The 20,759-nt window shown below is 51.0% G+C and overlaps 2 protein-coding genes and 1 long non-coding RNA gene across 3 annotated transcripts in view; 1 reads left to right on the top strand and 2 right to left on the bottom strand.

The window, feature by feature from the left end:
* Positions 1-10,270, bottom strand: part of INTS1 (integrator complex subunit 1) — a 95,417-nt gene extending 85,147 nt beyond the window's left edge. The window contains exons 1-6 of the mRNA XM_081169349.1: positions 10,120-10,270; positions 8,265-8,528; positions 7,561-7,757; positions 6,759-6,896; positions 5,847-6,006; positions 1,390-1,495 (exon numbers count right to left, since the gene is read on the bottom strand). Coding sequence (XP_081025475.1) covers positions 1,390-1,495; positions 5,847-6,006; positions 6,759-6,896; positions 7,561-7,757; positions 8,265-8,528; positions 10,120-10,177 — 923 coding nt within the window. The 5' untranslated portion in view covers positions 10,178-10,270. The remainder of the gene's footprint in view (positions 1-1,389; positions 1,496-5,846; positions 6,007-6,758; positions 6,897-7,560; positions 7,758-8,264; positions 8,529-10,119) is intronic.
* Positions 10,271-10,475: 205 nt separating this feature from the next.
* LOC308573111 lies at positions 10,476-17,544 on the top strand. Its single transcript, XR_014001923.1, has 4 exons — positions 10,476-10,568; positions 10,779-10,888; positions 12,476-12,573; positions 17,110-17,544. It is a non-coding gene; the product is annotated as an uncharacterized lncRNA (long non-coding RNA).
* LOC308573100 (lysosomal alpha-glucosidase-like) overlaps positions 13,099-20,759 on the bottom strand; it is a 31,594-nt gene continuing 23,933 nt past the window's right edge. Inside the window, exons 17-20 of the mRNA XM_081169812.1 lie at positions 20,474-20,572; positions 18,203-18,367; positions 16,859-17,005; positions 13,099-14,948 (exon numbers count right to left, since the gene is read on the bottom strand). Of these exons, the coding sequence (XP_081025938.1) occupies positions 14,886-14,948; positions 16,859-17,005; positions 18,203-18,367; positions 20,474-20,572 (474 nt within the window). The 3' untranslated portion in view covers positions 13,099-14,885. The remainder of the gene's footprint in view (positions 14,949-16,858; positions 17,006-18,202; positions 18,368-20,473; positions 20,573-20,759) is intronic.

Raw genomic sequence — 20,759 nt, forward strand, 5'->3', positions numbered from 1 at the left:
CCAATAGGGGAGCAGACACAGAAAGGCTGTCTCTCATGCTAGCACTAACTGTGCCTCAGAACAGTCTCATCACCATCTTCTCTGTCCTTCAACTGATCCTGTCGTTTCTTCTTCCCAGCCTTTGACATATGCAATCACTGCGGCTACAGCTATATGAACTACAATGCCTATAAGGCAGGGATGAGAGAAGCCACATATGGATCTACTGGGAGTAAGTGATTTGCAGGAAATTGGAAAGAGTTTGACTCCTGGTTGTTTAACTGAAGGAATGATCGCTGGGCGTGGAGCACGCTTCCACCCACAGACAAGCCACAGCTGTCTGAACATCATGCCCTCTATCTAACCTTTTGGCTTTCTCAGTGGTCTGCCGTGCCGTCTTGTGACCTTTGTCTCCTTCGTCATTGTGCAAGGGGAAAATGACGCGGTGGAAACAGGTGCCAAAATAATTTTGGACCACCCCACGATCGTGTGATTGGAAGATGTAAAGGGCACAGTCCAAAATGTATCTGACTGGTTTTGCATATTGTGCTAATAAAAAGAGCCTCGGCAGAGCTAGCTGGCAGCTTGCCTGTGCACAGCTCACCTGCATTACCAACTCCCGCCTCATGCCTTCACTTCATTAACAATAGCAGCAACAACAAGTTGACTCTGCCCCCCATCCCGGACACCCACACTTCAAATTAAAGCTAGGGGTTGTCATGGTATTGACGGAGAACGAAGGGAAGAGGAGAGACAAGTAGAGGAAGGGGGGCAGGAAGTGACAGTGGAGGAAAGGAGGGAAACTCAGGAGGAGGGAAGGCTCTCAGATGCTGGAGCAGAGCCTCAACACCGCACAGGAAGCTCTGGCACGGACAGCGAGGCAGTGCCGGTTCCATCTGCTCAGGAGTTAAAGAGGAGGGGACAGAGACATCACATGAGAATGCCTCGCCTCTTCTGCTGGAAAAGGGGCGGATGTAAGTCACTCCGAGAATCTGACCCGGAGGATTCGGACGCATGATTATGTGTGCTGCTTGTACATATGTAAAATAAAGGACGTATATATGTATCGCGGAGTGAGCAGAGGCATTTCTTGCGGAGAGCACTCACAAGCCATCACAGGGGGTGACCAGGGATGGATCTGGGGAGGAGTGTGAGTGCAGATCACTTCTGGCACTCAAAGCAAAGCTCGGCAGCAGAGGACACCATGCTTTTGCAGCTGGCTCCCCTGGGTGGATCTGATAAAGCACAAAGAAGGTCCTGTAAGTGTGGAGTCTGTCCTCCCTTGCTATAGGGTTAATGAAGACATAGGAAGGCCCAGCTGAATCTCACATGCCACATTTCCTTCAATCATTCTGCAGTTCTCCAGTGCTGTTTGAAGCGAGGGCATTTGCCATCAATGGGTGAGCGTACCTGGGCATCAGTTGCCCTTCCTGCTCTGGGCTCATCTTGTCCTCCGCAATCAGCAGCTCGCTCTGGCTGTCCTCCTCTTCAGGCACAGAGGGATGTGGGCTGTTCCCTGAAGGAAAGCCAAGAACACACATTTCAACACAGAGAAAGGGGGCAAGTTCAGATGCCACAAGAAACCGTGGTTTGTCACAGTGGGAACAAGCAGCAGCAAACGTCACAGACTCATTCTCACCCTTCCTCTCCGGAAGAGCTGCGAGGAGTGCAGAAGCTTTCATTTCCAGTTACAGTTAACGACAGTTTAGTGCTACGTCTGAACTGTACACTGTGGTTAACCTTAAACGATGGTTTATTGAAATAAGCCCTATAAAATGACGCTATCTCGTTTTGCGACAATCTCTCTGCTAATCTCATCTTCAGATCCCAGGACCTGCCAAGCACCACTGTCAAAATTTCACACCGGGTCAATTTCTGAGAAGTTCCATTTAAGCTTCCGCACCAACACAATGTTAAGCAAACCATGCTGGAGGGATTGTACAGTGGTGCCTCGCAAGACGAAATTAATCCGTTCCGCGAGTCTCTTCGTCTAGCGGTTTTTTCGTCTTGCAAAGCAACCCTATTAGCGGCTTAGCGGATTAGCGGCTATTAAAGGCTTAGCGGCTATTAAAAGATTAGCGGATTAGCGGCTAAAAGGCTATTAGCGGCTTAGTGGCTTAGAAAAAGGGGGGGAAGCGGAAAAAATCGGAACACTTGCAAGACGTTTTCGTCTTGCAAAGCAAGCCCATAGGGAAAATCGTCTTGTGAAGCAGCTCAAAAACGGAAAACCCTTTTGTCTAGCGGGTTTTCTGTCTTGCGAGGCATTCGTCTTGCGGGGCACCACTGTACTGATCATATGTGGTGGAACTGTTGTGTAACAAATTGATTTTGGCAAAAGGTATTTGAAGAGACTGGTAAAATAGTAGGATGCAAGCTGCAGTGTATTCCACAGCTGGCTATGTTGTTCCTATTTGATAATGAAAAGGCTGATGTTCCTTACAAGGACTTCGTTTTAGTTTCAAAGGCGGCAGCTCATCAGCTGATATGTAAACATTGTAAAACTGATACAGGATTAACGTTATCCAAGTTGTACATGAGCATCTGCCAAATTTGAGGGCCAGTGTGGCACAGTGGGTAAAGTATCAGACTAAGACCTGAGAAACCAGGGTTCAAATCCCCATCTGGCTATAAAGCTCACTGGGTGACCATGAGCCGGTCATTGTCTATTAGGCTAACAGGGTTGTTGTGGGGATTAAACGAGAAGGGGGAGAGCCACGCATGCCACACCTTGAGCTCCTTGGAGAAAAAGGTGGGACGTACCATATTTTTCGCCCCATAAGACGCACTTTTTCCCCTCCAAAAATGAAGGGGAAATGTGCCTGCGTCTTATGGGGCGCATGCAGGCTTTCGCTGAAGCCTGGAGAGCGAGAGGGGTCGGTGCGTACCGACCCCTCTCGCTCTCCAGGCTTCAGGAAGCTCTGCGCAACCCTCGGGAGACCAGCTCCGAGGGTTGCGCAGAGCTGCCTGCAGTCCCGGGACCAGCGCAGCTCTGCGCTGCCATCCGGAGCGGGGCGCTAAGCTCCGCCCCGCTCCCGGTGGCCGTGCAGAGCTGCCTGCGGTCCTGGGACCAGCGCAGCTCTGCCCGGCCACCGGGAGCCGGGGGAGAAGCTCCGCCCCGCTCCCGGTGGCCGTGCAGAGCTGCCTGCGGTCCTGGGACCAGCGCAGCTCTGCCCGGCCACCGGGAGCCGGGGGAGAAGCTCCGCCCCGCTCCCGGTGGCCGTGCAGAGCTGCCTGCGGTCCTGGGACCAGCGCAGCTCTGCGCCGCCATCCCGAGCGGGGCGCTAAGTCCCGCCCCGCTCTGGATGGCGGCACAGAGCTGCCTGCCGTCCCAGGACTGCAGGCAGGTCTACGCCGCCATCCCGAGCGGGGCGCTAAGTCCCGTCCCGCTCGGGATGGCGGCACAGAGCTGCCTGCCATCCCGGGACTGCAGGCAGGTCTGCGCCGGCATCCGGAGCGGGGCGCCAAGTCCCGCCCCGCTCGGGATGGCGGCACAGAGCTGCCTGCCGTCCCGGGACTGCAGGCAGGTCTGCGCCGCCATCCGGAGCGGGGCACTAAGTCCTGCCCCGCTCGGGATGGCGGCGCAGAGCTGCCTGCCCTCCCGGGACTGGTGCACTTCTCCCCATCGCCAGCCCCACAAGCTCGGGGGACAGCGGGGAGGCAGAGCGTGCCTTCCCACTGTTCCCCGACCTGGTTCTTCCAGCCCCGCACCGGGGGGGGGGGAATAAAATTTTTTTTCTTTATTTCCCCCCCAAAAAACTAGGTGCGTCTTATGGGCCGGAGCGTCTTATGGGGCGCAAAATACGGTAAAACCAGTAAAACCATGGGTAGGCAACCTAAGGCCCGGGGGCCAGATCTGGCCCAATCACCTTCTAAATCCGGCCCGTGGACAGTCCGGGAATCAGCATGTTTTTACATGAGCAGAATGTGTCCTTTTATTTAAAATGCATCTCTGGGTTATTTGTGGGGCATAGGATAATATACAACTAGATGATTGGGTAAAAGTATGGAAGGAAAATATAAAATTTACAGCATGTACTGCGTTAAAGGAAAATGTTATGAAAATGATATATAGATGGTATATTACACCGGTCAAATTAGCGAAAATGTATAAAACCTGTAATAAGTTGAAAATGTAAAGAAAAAGAAGGGAAATTTTACCATATGTGGTGGGAATGTAAGAAGGTGAAGGGTTTCTGGGAGATGATATATAATGAACTGAAAAAGATGTTGAAATATACCGTATTTTTCGCCCTATAGGACGCACTTTTTCCCCTCCAAAAATGAAGGGGAAATGTGTGTGCGTCCTATGGGGCGAATGCAGGCTTTCGCTGAAGTCTGGAGAGCGAGAGCAGTCGGTGCGCACCGACCCCTCTCGCTCTCCAGGCTTCGCGGACCTCTCCGCAAGCAGCGGGAGCGCTCCCGCTGCTTGCGGAGAGCTGCCTGCATGCCGAAGCCTGCGCACGCTGATCTCAGCGCGTCCAGGCTTCGCGGACCTCTCCGCAAGCAGCGGGAGCGCTCCCGCTGCTTGCGGAGAGTTGCCGGCATCCCGAAGCCTGCGCGCGCTGAGATCAGCGCGTCCAGGCTTCGCGGACCTCTCCGCAAGCAGCGGGAGCGCTCCCGCTGCTTGCGGAGAGTTGCCGGCATCCCGAAGCCTGCGCGCGCTGAGATCAGCGCGTCCAGGCTTCGCGGACCTCTCCGCAAGCAGAGGGAGCGCTCCCGCTGCTTGGGGAGAGTTGCCGGCATCCCGAAGCCTGTGCGCACTGAAATCAGCGTGTCCAGGCTTCGTGGACCTCTCAGCAAGCAGCGGGAGCCAGCGCTGGGCTCCCACAGCTTGCAGAGAGCTGCCTGTTTGGGGGCTGGGGTCGGGGGAAGCTCGGGCCACCCCAGCCCCGCGCCTGGGGGGGAAATAATTTTTTCCCTTTATTTCCCCCCCAAAAAACTAGGTGCGCCTTATGGGACGGTGCGTCCTATAGAGTGAAAAATACGGTGCATTTGAAAGGAAACCAGAAGCTCTTCTGTTAGGAATAGTAGGAAATGAAATAAATAGAAAGGACTGCAAACTTTTCCAATATGCAGTTACAGCGGCAAGAATATTAATCGAAAATGATGGACTATGCAGAACTGGACAAATTAACTGGGAAGATTAGATATCAACGAGACCATAAGTTCATCGAGGACTGGGGGAAATTTGTAGAGTATCTGAAAAATATATGTGATGAACAAACAACGTTCATGGGATTTCAAGAAGCTCTGTGAAAGGTTGAGGAGTATTGTAAAAAAGAAAAATAAGATTGGGAAGGTATATAAAAAGGCAGTATTAAATTTAGGAAATGCGTAACTAAAATTTAACTACGGATGATTGGCAGATAAGCTGAAGGAAGTCCATAATATATAATATGTGATAAACCTTTGGTATGGTATCATATGTATATTGTATTGAAAACTAATAAAAACTTTTATATAAAAAAAATATATTTGTGGGGCATAGGAATTCATTCATTTCCCCCCCAAAATATAGTCCAGCCCCCTACAAGGTCTGAGGGACAGTGGACTGGGCCCCTGCTGAAAAAGTTTGCTGACCCCTGAGTAAAACAATACATAACTGAAAAGTTAACAAAAAGACAACGGAAAGTTAAAAACATGACTCTGGCAGTTTAGCTTGGTTTGATTTCATATGTCAACAGGTCTACACATACCATAATTTCTCAATCAAACAATAGAGATCTTTTAAATTTAATCTACTGGACTTCTCAGTGAACACGATTAAAATGGATGTACTGTGATGCTTTTGCATGCTGACGTTGTTATCTGTATGTTCAGAAAACAAACAACCATCTTCCAAGCAATTCTTTGAGTAAGAGCCCTACCAGCGCTCAGGTCTCCTCCGCTGCGTCCAACCTCCCCATGCAGCAAAATGCTTTTGGGAGGCATCTTGGTGCTGAAGGCCGTCTGGATGTTTTCCACAAAGGTCTTGCAGTGGGGGCTGTCTACCCAGATACGCTCTCCCAGAGAATCCTCAATGTAAACCTGTAAAGGAGATGAACAGAAACTCCTCTCTGCACCTGCACCGAAAAGAACTGGTCCCCTTTTTGTATCCCCGGGCTCAACTGTGAAGAGACCCAACACACAGGCATCAAAGCAGTTAAGCGGGGTGGGTGGGTGTGCCCCAAACAGACAAGATCAGTACTTTCCAGCCACTCTTATATCAGATGCTGGTGTTACAGGTATTCAAACTTTTGGGATGGCACAGATCTGTGTGGCAGAAATGAATGGTAGCTGATAATTGCAGCTCTGGCGACTCTGGGCTTCCTCTAATTTTAGCCAAAATCATAAACCCTCCATAGCTTAATAAAAGCAATGGGGTAGGATATTTCAATGGCTGTTGTATTTGCTTCTCTTTCTAGCAGCTGCCATTCCACCAGGCTGCAGCAGAGGGAGTGACACCACTCCAATTGGCCCCTGAATTGTTTTGATTCAAGCTGGCCCCTTTAAGAACTGATGCTGAGTTTGCTTGATTTCCTCTTCCCTCCCCATTGCTTTTTCCTTTTGTGACATGTCCACCAGGGCCTGCCTTGTTTCCTTTTGACTGCGTATATCTAAAACACAAAGCCGCTCTGGGAGCCTTTTCATCTGAAAGGCAGGGATAAAAACACTTTAAAAGAGATAATTATTTTCGAGTGACAGGTGTTGGAAGACGCTCCTGTCCTTGCACACAGCCTTAACACTTCCGCCTGCCTCCAGTAGGCCTCTCACACGAGCACTGCCCCAAGTTGGTGTACCTTGACAAAGATCTCAGGCCAGTTCTCGTCTTCCTCGTATGCCGCCATGAGGAGGTTGCAGGCCAAGACAGACACCAGGCTGTTCCCTTTGGCTTTGAAGTTGATGGAGACGTCTCGGCGGAGGAGACTGCACAGTGCCTGCAAAAGCAAATTCCCCCAGTGAGAACAAGCAGAGAGCCTTAAGCAGGTTTGTATACAGTGGTGCCTCGCAAGACGAAAAGAATCCGTTCTGTGATTCTCTTCGTCTAGCGGTTTTTTCATCTTGCGAAGCAAGCCCATTGACGGATTAGCGGATTAGCGCTATTAGCGGCTTTTAGCGGCTTATCGGCTGATCGGATCAGCTGATAAGGGCTTAGAAAAAGGGGGGGAGGGGAAAAAACCAGCAGGAACTCGCAAGACATTGTCGTCTTGCGAAGCAAGCCCATAGGAAATTCGTTTTGCGAAGCACCTCCAAAACGGAAAACTCTTTCGTCTAGCGAGTTTTCCGTCTTGCGAGGCATTCGTCTTGCGGGGCACCACTGTAATAGCTTACAGTTGATTCTATCAGTTAAGGGTCTTCTACTCTTTTTTTTAACCAATTGTCTCTGAATGAGCTGATGGAAAAGGGGCAACATTGTCATTTCCTGTATATTGAAAAAGCATGCACTGTATGGTTTAAAAGTCAACTTTGGTCTTTGTGTTCCTTAGTGCTACATTAGTTTCTCCAAAAGAGGTATGTTCCCTTGTCTATCCCACCATGCCCCTAGAGTTAAGTTAGTCAATATTTCTAATCTTGATGCACAAGGACATATCCGGCTCTCACCTCAATCACTCCTTCCGTGGCAAAGATGTTGGGCTTCATTTTTGCCAGGTACATCAGGCTCAAGTACAGGGTGGTGTCGGGCTTTGCCCGGTTCATTTTCAGCTGCTTCACGGCCCCGCACAACACCCCTTCGATGCGGTCGTCATTGCCTTCGGCTTCCGCAGCCTCGATCTCATCCAGCAAAACTGCTGGGGCCACTGCAAAGAGAGCCAGACAAGAAATGGGTTCCTCAGAGCCCTCAGCCTATTGGCAGTTGTCATTTTTAAGCAATCCAAATAAATGTTATACCAAAGCTCAAGGCAAATGGCTTCTAGGGGGGATTGGAAAAAGGTAACACTCTTAATAACCTAAAAGTGGACAATCTTTTTGGTGAGGGTGCCAAAATATTAAGGAGCAGAAGTCTTGCACCATGGTTCATATTTGAAATCTGCATCAGAGCAACAAAGTCCATCATCTACCTTTGCATCAAAACATCTGCATATGTAAATGATGTCTGTTGGACACAAGAAGAACCTGCTGGATCAGGCCAATGACCCATCAAGTCCAGCATCCTGTTTTTACCATGGCCAAGCAGATGCCTTTCCTGGAAACGCTCAAGCAGGATTCGAACACAAAGCCCTCTCCCATCCTGCGGTTTCCAGCAACTAGTATTCGGGGCGTATATTGTCTTCTCCGGAGCAAAGGGTCTTTCCCTCTCTCTTTACCTTCAATGGGGACCACGGAGGGCTCCTTGATGGAAGGAGAAATGGCCCGCTTCTCAGCCACAGCTGCCTCCGCCAAGCGTCCCAAGGCACTGAGAGGGGGCGTCGAGGAGAGTTTGGGGCGCTTGGCAAGACTGGAGGCAGCCTCCCGCTTCCGCTCGGAGGGCAACCCGGCCGAAGCAGGCTTGAGCAGTGTGACGGCCGCTTTCGATTCATTGGACTGGCCTTTTGAACCCAAGGCGATGAAATCTCCTGGAGGCGGGTGACCTAGGCGGGAAAAAGAGAGCAGTTCACAGAAATGTAAAGACAGGGAGAAAACAGGAAGCTGCCTTATACCGAGTCGGACCATTGACTCAGGTAGCTGAGTATTGCTGACACTGACTGGCCGTGGCTGTTCAGGAATCCTAGTGGACCACAAGCTTCACGTGAGTCAACAGTGTGATGCAGCAGCAAAAAAAGCTAATGCTATTCTAGGCTGCATCAACAGAAGCCTAGTGTCCAGATCAAGGGAAGCAATAGTCCCACTCTGTTCTGCCTTAGTCAGACCACACTTGGAAGAGTGTGTCCAATTCGAGGCACCACAATTTAAGCACCAAATTGACATGCTGGAACGCGTGCTGAGGATGATCAAGGGTTGGGAGCAGTTGAAGGAGCTCGGTACGTTTAGCCTGGAAAAGAGGAGACTGAGAGGAGATAGGATAGCCATCTTCAAATACAGTGGTACCTCGGGTTACATACGCTTCAGGTTACAGACTCTGCTAACCCAGAAATAGCACCTCGGGTTAAGAACTTTGCTTCAGGATGAGAACAGAAATCATGCAGCAGCGGCGCGGCGGCAGCAGGAGGCCCCATTAGCTAAATTGGTGCTTCAGGTTAAGAACAGTTTCAGGTTAAGAACAGACCTCCAGAACGAATTAAGTTCTTAACCCGAGGTACCACTGTACAGTGGTGCCCCGTAAGACGAATGCCCCGCAAGACGGAAAACTCGCTAGATGAAAGAGTTTTCTGTTTTGGAGGTGCTTCGCAAAACAAATCTCCTATGGGCTTGCAAGACGAAAATGTCTTGCGAGTTCCTGCGGGGGGTTTTTTCCTCCCCCCCCCTTTTTCTAAGCCGCTAAGCCGCTTATCAGCTGATCCAATAAGCCAATAAGCCGCTAATAGCGCTAATCCGTCAATGGGCTTGCTTCGCAAGACGAAAAAAAACGCTAGACGAAGAGAATCACAGAACGGATTCTTTTCGTCTTGCGAGGCACCACTGTAACAAGAAAGGAGATTCCAGTGAAACATCTGACAGCGAGAGCCACTCAACAATGGAACGGTCTCCCTCTGGAAGTTCTGGACTCTCCTCCCTTGGAAGTTGGATAGCCATCTGCCATGAAGGCTTCAGCTGAGATTCCTGCCTTGCAGGGGGTTGGACTGGATGACCCTAGGCAGCAGTTCTCAACCTGTGGGTCCCCCCAGATGTTGTTGGACTACAACTCCCATCATCCCTGAGCTCTGGCCTTGCTAGCTAGGGGCGATGGGAGTTGTAGTCCAACAACATCTGGGGGGACCCACAGGTTGAGAAAGGCTGCAGGGGGTCCCTTCCAATTCTACAGTTCTGTGGTTCGTAGGTTTCCAAGCAGAGGCTGGACCAGGCCACCTACCAGGGATAGTCGAGCTGTTACTCCTGCGTTGCAGTGGGGGGGCCAGCCTAGATGACCCTTGGGGGTCCCCCTCCCAGCTCTGCAGTTCTAGGATTCTACGTCATTCCTTTCTGGGGGGGTGGAGAAGAGGGTTTTTTTGTTTTTAAGGCGGAGCTGCCCTCCCCCCTGGGTCTCGTGCACGCGCTTCCCCACCCCCACCCCCTTTTACCCACCGGAGGGTTTGGCGACGGCGCTGGGGCGGCGCGCGGCCGCGGGCTTCGGGCGGTTCATCCCCGCGGAGCCCCCTCCTCACTCCCGCCCTCTCCGCTTTTTCCCCACACAGTCGAGGGGCCAGCAGGGAGGGAGTTAACGGAGAGGAAGGCGGAAGCGGAAGAGGCCGCGCGTGCCCTTCCCGACCCGGAACAAAAATAAGGCGAGGGAGGGAGCGAACTGGCTTCCAGGCTTTGGGCTGCGCGTCTCTCTGGCGCCACTGCGCGGCCGGGAGGGGGAACTGCAGACTTCGCTCTCCCCTTTGCCGGAGGAGGTCGCGGAGCGCCACCTAGAGGTTCGGGATCTTTTCAAGTTAAGCGAGCGGAGGAAACCGTGGCGATGTCTTTCGCCACCTAGTGGCCGGCGGCGGGGTGGCGGGCAAGGGGAACTGCGACGACGGGGCTCCCAAGCGGTAGACTTATTGATTATTGATATTTCTTTAATTAAAAAAAACAACCCAACGATTTCCACCCAACGATTTCCACCCGCACACCACCACCATTGTAATCCATGGGCCAATGGCACTAGACAGGGCTAGCAAAGGGGGCAAAAAGGGTTCGTTTTGTTCTTGTTATGTATTTTGTGTTTTCACCTTGTATTTTTATGCCGTGGTCTACCCCAGTGGTCTGGCCCAGGATGCATCACCATTCTGAGCAAGGCAGCAGAACGGACACAGAAAAACAATGCTTATGGATGTCACGCAAAACACTTTGCGCTATTGCTATTCTGCAGGTGAGGAAGAGAGGGCTGAGGTTCTTTTCTGGCCTTGATAGCTGGTGGTGGTGGGAATGGGATACCAGATGTAACCTGTCCTGGCTTACCCAATAGGCAGACTATTAAAGGTAAAGGTAAAGGGACCCCTGACCATTAGGTCCAGTCATGACCGACTCTGGGGTTGCGGCACTCATCTCTCTTTACTGGCCGAGGGAGCCGGCGTACAGCTTCCGGGTCATGTGGCCAGCAGGACTAAGCCGCTTCTGGTGAACCAGAGCAGCGCACGGAAACGCTGTTTACCTTCCCGCCGGAGCGGTACCTATTTATCTACTTGCACTTTGACGTGCTTTCAAACTGCTAGGTTGGAGGAGCAGGGACCGAGCAATGGGAGCTCACTCCGTCGCGGGGATTTGAACTGCTGACCTGATCAGCAAGCCCTAGGCTCTGTGGTTTAACCCACAGCGCCACCCGCATCCCTTTTAGGCAGCAAAGCAGGTGCCCAATAGGGCACCAAAAAGAGTAAAATTTGACAGTTGCAGTTCATAGTTCACAGAACCATAGAAATGTAGAGTTGGAAAGGACCCTGAGAATCACGTGTTGTGGGGAAAAACGGAATCTTGCTTGATTTCCTTACGCTCCACACTCTTCCTCCATTTTCCTGTTCTCGTCATTACTTATCCCCACTTAAACCAAGGTGGCGTCCTACTAATACGAATTGAAAGAATGAGAGGAAATCGGATCCCTGCTGTGTGTTGCACATCATAGACCTGCATGTACGTTTCAGTGCATGTATAAGTTTTGCGCCGTTTCATAAAACAAAATTTTGACGCTTTGCTATTTTGTTTTGAATTACATATGGAATGTAGGCTATGAGTCTAATGCCTGCAATTGTAACCTGAGGCCCTCAATGGGAAGTCCAGAGGGAGGCAACACAAGAATGGGCCCTTTCAGTTGTGGCTCCCTGCTAGCCGAATGCTCTCCCCAAGAATTATAGCCATAGTTCTCCATCTCTGCCCTAGAGATGTTGGCACCCAGAGCCAGCCATGCCTCCCTGACTCAGCCAAATACGACAGAGTGTGAAGGGACATTCAGCCAGTTATGCTGCCAATGCAATAACTATGGTTGATTGAGGGTTTCTTCCTAGAAAAGCTTTTTATTTTAATTTTTATTCAGGAGCACTAGGGCTTGCCGATCAGAAGGTCGGCGGTTCGAATCCCCGCGATGGGGTGAGCTCCCGTTGCTCGATCCCTGCTCCTGCCAACCTAGCAGTTTGAAAGCACGTCAAAGTGCAATTAGATAAATAGGTACCGCTCCGGCGGGAAGGTAAACAGCGTTTCCGTGCGCTGCTCTGGTTCGCCAGAAGCGGCTTAGTCATGCTGGCCACATGACCTGGAATCTGTACGCCAGCTCCCTCGGCCAGTAAAGCAAGATGAGCGCCGCAACCCCAGAGTCGGCTATGACTGGACCTAATGGTCAGTGGTCCCTTTACCTTTACCACCAGCCATAATTCCAGTTGTCATTCCCAGCAACCCCCAGCTACCAGTGTTTGCATTTAAAACGAGAATGGCCAAGCTGCATTTAACATTGCACTTCTGTATGGCCCAGGGACAGGTTTGCTCTCTCATGCGTTGCTCGAGAAGTGGCGAGCGGATCGTGCATCATTTCACCGGGGCCCTGAATTTCTGCTACGACACGCTTTGCAGGTTTGTTGTTTTGGTTCTCTTCGAATATGCCCAGCAAGCATTCATGAACTGAAGTGAATCGCTTCGAACTCTTTGAAGGTTTGTTTTATTGAGAGTCAATCTGGGTACAGCCAGCCACAGAGAAATGGCAGATGCAAAGCCCCAAATGAACGGGTAAAAGCTAAACAATCCGAATGCGCCACTCACTCTGTTTTTCTGCATTGCTGGACTTTCCCAAATGGCTAGAAGCAAAGCAGGCAGCTCCTTGCTCTGCTCACGAAACTGCAGGTAGGGGGAAGGAGGGATCTGTATAAAAACATAGTGCAACTGAGCATCCCCCCCCCCAAGGGTACATTCTGAATCACTGCAGACACATTCAAACAGGAGGCGGGTTCATAACCAGCCCCAATTCCCTCTTGGCGAAACAAGCAGGTGTTGGGATGTGATGCAAGAGGTACAACCTCCACAGCACTGAAAGAAGCGAACCTCACCTAAGGCGGCAAAGCCCCAAGGGGCCGGCCTTGGGTGAGGCTGTGGGTTAGGTCTTGGAGCCCGGTTCAGTTATCGCTGGAAGGCACCTTCAAGCAGAACCTGTGAGCCATCAAACAAACGGGGTTATGGCAAAGTGAAAACCCTCCGTTGATCTTTGTGGGTTTAAAGCAATGTTGGCAAAATAGGGCTTGGGCTTTCGATGTTTGTTTGAGAACAAGCTGTCTTGTGCTGCGTACCAGAACTCCAGGCGAGTTCTCTTGGGCTCAGGTCCTGGAGGAATTGTGTTTTTACAGGCTCCTGCACACAGACACCAGGCCTAAACAGGCTAACCAAAAAACATTTGGTTGGCCACAGTGACGATGCTGGACGGGGCCCGTGGCCTAATCCAGCTGGACACTTCTTATGAACCGGAAAATGTCCGGAATTGAGGCTGAGCCTTAGGAGCACAGTCATACCACACATTTACCACTGTAAATAGCCATTGCCCCCCCAAAGGATTCTGGGAGCTGTGGTTTGTTAAGGCTTCTCAGAGTTGCGAGGGGACCCCTATTCCCCTCCCAGAGCGACACTTCCCAGAGTGGTTTAATGATCAATCCCTCTTCACAGGGAATGCCTATTTGTGGAATGCTCTCTCAGAACCCTGAACAAACTCCCAGAATCCTTTGGCATAAGCCACCGCTGCGGAATCATATTGCTTTAAACCAGGAGTCAGCAAACTTTTTCAGCAGGCGGCCGGTCCACTGTCCCTCAGGTCTTGTGGGGGGCCAGACTATATTTTTGGGGGGAAATGAACGAATTCCTACGCCCCACAAATAACCCAGAGATGCATTTTAAATAAAAGGGCACATTCTACTCATGTAAAAACATGCTGATTCTCGGACCGTCTGTGGGCCGGATTGAGAAGGCGATTGGGCCGCATCTGGCCCCCCGGACCTCAATTTGCCTACTCATGCTTTAAATGCATGGTGTGAATGTGCCCCAAGAGAGTGCCCAAGCTTTAGCGCCCTCTGCGGAAACAAAAGGGTACTGCGGTGAACATCACCTGCCCCTCTCATTGGCACGGAGGATGAAGGCTGAGGAATGTGTTCCCCTACCTTTGCCTGGCTTAGAGGCGCTGCACTTTCTGCCCTTGTTCCACGTTCGGGTCCTGCTCCCAGCAAAAGACAGCAGAGACCCAGGCTTGCATATCCTCCCCTCCCCAAATTAGGACCCTGGAGGGTAAGGTTATGCTGGACAAACATGTGGCATCTTAGGAAGAAGAGGTCCTCTCCCCCCACTCAGCCTTGCTATCTAGGATCCTTTAAACCGGGAACACCAGGCGCTGGCCTTGGGACGCTTGGCATGCATAGAGTCCCTTCTCATGCAGCGGCAGAGACAGTGTGATAAAGGATGCAGCAGCAGCAGCAGCAGCAGCAGCACAGAGATCCTGGGCTACCTTTAGAAACACGCACAAAACTCACGCACACAGATACACAGTTTAGGCACTCTAACCCAGCGAAGGCGGCGGAGGCGTCTCCCTTTTCCGACGGGAGCAGCAAAGCGCGGGATGGCTCGGTGGGACGCCCAGCAGCGTGCAAGAGACCCTCGCCCCATCGAGGGCCCAGCTGAGACGGGGCTTGGGTTTTGTTTTTTTTTGGCAGAAATGCAGTAAAAGCCGAAGCAGCAGTAGGGAATCCCTTTTCCTGAGGAGACACGAAGAAGAGAGCGCAAGGCTCGGGGCCGCGGAGACCCTCCTAGGAGGTGTGCGCCCCCCCCCCATCCGGAGGGCCTGGAGAGGCGACAGACCCGCCTGCCGGCAACAGTACATTCAGACGGCTGGGGTGGAGGGAACTCTGCCAGTCTCACATCCAGTGTACGCTGAATCCGCGGCTGAGGTTGAGCTGCAGGTCACTCACAGTGAGAACCTACAAAGGAAGCGAGATCAGTCATTAGCTGGGGCCTTTATTCCCTTCATTAGGACACGGGTGGCGCTGTGGGTTAAACCACAGAGCCTAGGACTTGCCGATCAGAAGGTCGGCAGTTCAAATCCCGTTGCTCGGTCCCAGCTCCTGCCAACCTAGCAGTTCGAAAGCACGTCAAAGTGCAAGTAGATAAATAGGTACCGCTTTGGCGGGAAGGTAAACGGCGTTTCCGTGCGCTGCTCTGGTTCGCCAGAAGTGGCTTAATCATGCTGGCCACATGACCTGGAAGCTGTACGCCGGGTCCCTTGGCCAGTAAGCCAGATGAGCGCCGCAACCCCAGAGTTGTCCGCGACTGGACCTAATGGTCAGGGGTCCCTTTACCTTTATTCCCTTCAATAGTTTGCATTTCTAATAGAAAAATGGGGGCAGGAGGGATAACTATTGCAATTATTTTTTTTAAAAAAGCTGCCAGTGGTAATCTAATAAATTGTTGGCTTCAAGTTACAAGAAAGGAGATTCCAATTAAACATCAGGAAGGACTTTCGGAGAGTAACAGCTGTTCAACGGTGGAGCAGACTCTCTGGACTCTCCTTCCTTGGAGGTTTTTAAGCAGAGGTTGGATGGCCGTCTGCCATGGATGCTTTAGCTGAGATTCCTGCGTTGGACCTCAGGGTGCCTTCCAAATCTACAATTCTGTGATTCTAATTGAAACCTGCAGGAAAATGTTGCAGTATAGAGTGCTTCTGTTTAGGGTTACAGCCAACCATGTCCTATTCTTTCTATCTATCTATCTATCTATATTACATATCATTTCCAACAATCATATAACATATTTTCTTATCTTATACAATGTTTTGGACTTCCATCAACTGCATCTGAAGATTTTTCAATCTTTATCACTTAATCTACATTTCTTAATTTCCCTATTACTTTTAATTGTCCTTAACTAATATCTCTCTTCATAATCTTCTCTGCAATATTTCACATAATCCTCCTTACAAAACTTCTTGCAGTCCGACTAGCGTAATCTGTTTATTACAATTGCTTTTCAAATAGTTCAAATATTTACTCCAGTGCTCTGAGAATCTCTGGTCCTGCAGGTTTCGGATCCTTCCTGTCATCTTATCTAATTCTGCATAGTCCATTAATTTCGTCTGCCATTCTTCTTTCGTCAGTAGTTCTTCTTGTTTCCATTTCTGTGCCAATAATATTCTTGCTGCCCCTGTCCTATTCAATGTCATTTCCCTCTCCCACAGACACGCAACATTCTGTGGCCAGCATGGTGTAGTGGTTAAAGTGTTGGACTAAGACCTGGGAGAGCAGGGTTCAAATCCCCACTTGGCCATGTAGCCCTCAGTGACCTTGGGTCAGTCACTCATTCTCAGCCAAACCTGCCCCTCAGGGTTGTTGTGAAAATCAAGTAAGGAAGAAAACTATGTATGAGTTCTCTGGGAGGGGTATAAATGTAAAAATAACAAACAAACATGCTCAGTCTTCATGGGACAGTTTTTCCCCCTTCTCCACTTGGGTCGTCCCACCCCAAATACTCTATATTCTACTTCTGCAAACTTTGGAGTTCCCCAAACCTTGCTGATACCTCCCCCTTGAGGGTGGATGTTCTTTTTTGGGCTGTGTAAGGATCTATCCCTGGAGAACTGAGTTTGCTCTTAGCATATTAGAACTGCAAATAAAAAGGTGGTGTGGTGTTTTGGTTTTTTTAGATTAGAATAAAGCTAAAAACAGTACAGTGACCAAGTTAGAAAACAAAGGCAGTAGAATCATAGAGTTGCCCAGTGAAAAACAAGCAGTGATGGGCTTTTCTTGGGAGGGCATGCCAGATTCTAGGTGCCAACACAGACATGACCCTGCCTCTAGCACCCACTGGCTGCACATCCAAGCTGCCTGTCGGTTACCTGGTTTGTCAGGTAGGTAAACGGCCTCTCCTTGCCATTGACAGTGACTGTCTTTGGCTCTTCTCGGACCCCGTAAACACTCAGAGCATCCACTGTGATGTACGTGGCTCCCGCGTTGGAATGCAGGACGGTGGAAGTGAATGTGTTCTGGAAGGAAAAGAGAAAAAAGCGGGAACTCCCTGGTCACAGCTGCCTCCCTGCTTCAGCAAACACACTCAACTCCTCTCTTCTCTTCCCCGCTGCTAATATAGGATCGATTCATTCATGCCACCCTGCTTTGGAAAGATTAGTCTGTGTGCAGATCCTCTGGGGCTGTCGCTAAAGGAAGAGAAGAAGTGATTCCCGTCTGACAAGGCCACAGGAAGAGATCTGCTAGATTTGAAGCAACTTCTCAAGGTCGGTTGACATCAGCGGAAGAGAGAGGTGGGAAGCAAGGCTCGCTCTACTGGCTCTGCTGGGGCAGCCAGCTCCTCACCCCAAGGCAGTCATTTGCAAACTCTTTTCTCTGGACCACACTTCCAGAATAAAAAATTGCTTGTGCCACATCTTTTTAGTGAGAATAAATATATTGGAAAACACAATTAGGATTGTTTGCAGTATCACTCGGTGCTCTTGCTCTCATTTTGAAAAGATATCTATCTATATTCTGCAAAAATAAGAATTGATACTACAGTGAGATGTTTAAATTTTTCATTGATTGTCCTTGAATCTTCCTGCCACACTTGGCACCCTCTCCTGCCACATCAGTGTGGTATGCCACAATTTGTGAGAACTACTGCCCTCAAGCATCACCTTCCCCCAGGCTGCCTCAGGGGCAGAGATGAGAAGTGGGGCTCATTCCGTGTCCTTTGCCAAAATCCCAGCAGGGGCCTCCTGCCCCTATTGAGCAATGGTTTAAAAACTGGTGGTCCACGTTTAAACCCTCATCTTCCTTGTCACTTTCCCCTTGTGTGCCGTGCTTTTTTAGAGCGTAGACCTGTGGGAAGGGACTGTCTTGTTTTAATTTATTGCATGCAAGCCGCTCTGGGAGCCTTCCTTTTGCCGAAGAGCAGGGTAAAAAGGTTCTAAGTGAATAAATACAGTGGTACCTCGGGTTACAAACACTTCGGGTTACAGACTCCGCTAACCCAGAAGTAGTACCTTGGGTTAAGAACTTTACCTCAGGATGAGAACAGAAATCGTGCGGCGGCAGCGGGAGGCCCCATTAGCTAAAGTGGTACCTCAGGTTAAGAATGGTTTCAGGTTAAGAATGGACCTCCGGAACGAATTTAAGTTTGTAACCAGAGGTACCACTGTAGGTAACTTGCTGGTCACACCACAGCAGGGCAAAGTGGCTCTTCTTACCTGTGTGACGTTGAACACTAAGTAAGAATAGTCGCCCTTGGCGAACGTGTCCAGGCTCTCGCCGTCGTCCCAGTAAAGGTCTCCCCAGGCATTGGCGTTCTGCGACAGGGCCGCAATCAGGTGAAGAGCGTTCCCACTGCCCACCGATGTGCTGCCTCCGAGTTTCTGAGAGGGAAAGGGATCAGTGTGTAAAATCCAGATTCACTGAAAGCAGCCCCAATTAGGGCTGGGCGATGTCTGGTTTTCAACATTGTGATATATCACAATGTCTGAAGTAACACTGAGAAAGGCTGAAAAAGGGGCTGGGATGTGGAGGAAGGGAGGCAGGAGCGACCAGGAGGAAGGGAAGGAAGCGGCCTGCTTGCTCGGGCGAAGGATCTCCTGCCTACTCCACAGCCCAGCCCCAGAGCCTTGGCAGAGGGAGCCTGAGGAGGTGCTCTGCCTGCCTGCATATTTGCCTTCGTCCGAGCAAGCGGGGCAGGCTGCCTCTTTCTGAGAGGGGAATAGGGGCCTCCTGACAACTCTCAGCACCCTTTAAAAAAAAACTACAGCTCCCAGAATTCTTTGGGGGAAACCGTGACTGTCTGAAATGGCACCAGAGCACTTTAAACATATGGTGTGGATATGGCCTCAGTTCATAAATTCACAGCAACAAATGTCCAACACTTATTTGATAACATTTATACAGTGGTATGCAAGGTCTTCTTTCACTGCACATCACACTAAACCGGTCTTCGTGTCTATAATTATATTGTTCTAAATAGGGGCGGGGGTGTCAGTCTGGATCATACCCTGGGTTCCTTCTAGGCCTGCTTAGAAAAGGCTACTGAACAAGTTGTAACAGTTCCTTTCTTAAGGGAAAGGTTTTGGCTGGCCAGTTAAGTACCGCGATTTAACGTATCCAAAGGGGTTGCTCTGTTGCCATAGAGACAAATGGCTGGGCCTTTTACCACCTCAGCTGGCTGGATGCCACATCATCCTAGGATGGAGAACAAACTAAAAGAGACTGTGTATAGGAGGGGTGTGTGTATGTGTGCGTTGGGCTGCTGCTGGAAGCTAGAGGCATGTCTTGCTCTGTACATAATACAGTGGTGCCTCGCAAGACGAAATTAATTCGTTCCGCAAGTCTCTTCGTCTTGCGGTTTTTTCGTCTTGCGATGCATGGTTTCCCATAGGAATGCATTGAAAATCAATTAATGCGTTCCTAGGGAAACCGCCTTCAGACCAGGTCCGGGAACAGTCTGTCCCCGGACCTCTTCTGAAGGCTGGGGGGGACGGACAAGGGCTTTTCTTCCCACCCCCAGCATTTTAAAAAACCCTGGGACAGCGGAGGACTTCTCCGCTGTCCGGGCGATCTTAAAATGCTGGCGGGCGGCATTTTAAAATGCCCCGGGACAGCGGAGGACTTCTCCGCTGTCCGGGGCGATTTAAAAGCCCCTGGGAAGGCAGGCAGGGGGGACAAAGATTTTCGCCCCCCGCCCGCCTTCAGAAGGTGTTCCCGCCCCCCCACCCCGCTTCGGAGCAGCGTTCCGAAGCGGGGTGGCTGGGGCAGGTGTTCCCGCCCCCCGCCCCCCTTTGGAACAGCGTTCCGAAGTGGGGCGGCTGGGGCAGGTGTTCCCGCCCCCCCCCCCCGCTTCGGAACAGCGTTTTAAAATGCTGGGGGTCGGGAGCAAACGCTTCGCTCCCGACCCCCAGCATTTAAAAATCTCCCCCTGTCCCGGGGAGATTTTAAAATGCTTCGCTCCTGACCCCCAGCATTTTAAAACGCTGTTCCGAAGCGGGGGGGTGGGGTGGGAACACCTGCCCCAGCCGCCCCACTTCGGAACGCTGATAGCGATCTCCCTGCAGCCCCTTGCTGCAAAAGACGTCCGGGGGAAGCGGGGAAGAAGCGTGTCGCTTCCCGCTGCCCCCGGACCTCTTTTGAAGAAAGGGGCTGCGGGGAGATAGCGATCTCCCTGCAGCCCCTTGCTGCAAAAGACGTCCGGGGGAAGCGGGGAAGAAGCGTGTCGCTTGTTCGAAAGGTAAACCACAACAAAGCCTGTCTTTGGCAATGGAGGTTACCCTGTAGAACCGCGGTGGGCAGTATGTGACCACGCAGGTGCCGTTGGACCACAACTCCCGTTAGCACCAGCCAGCAGGGTCAGGGGGTAGGGGATGATGGGACTTGCAGTCCCGCAATATGTGGGGGTCCAAGAGTTACCTACCCACCCCCTTTTTAAAGAAAAGTTGCACGGTGGCAGGTGGAAGAAGATGGAAACTATCAGGCCTCACCTGGGTTGGCAGGATGGTCCCTTCCCGCACATGCACGTTGATGTGGTCCAGAGGTGCAGCCATCTTCAGGTTCTCCCCACTGCTGTTCACTGAAGAGCCCTGCAGGGGGCAGCGAGAGGCTGAGCTGTCAGGTTCAAGTGGTCAGATTACAGCAGCCTCTGCCAGCCTCCCAGCAGCCCCAAACATCTGGAGCATGGGTAGGCAAACTAAGGCCCGGGGGCCGGATCCAGCCCAACTGCCTTCTCAATCTGGTCTGCGGACAGTCTGGGAATCAACATGTTTTTAC

This window comes from Podarcis bocagei (genome assembly GCF_964188305.1).
Source record: "Podarcis bocagei genome assembly, chromosome: 14".
Classification (NCBI taxonomy): domain Eukaryota; kingdom Metazoa; phylum Chordata; class Lepidosauria; order Squamata; family Lacertidae; genus Podarcis; species Podarcis bocagei.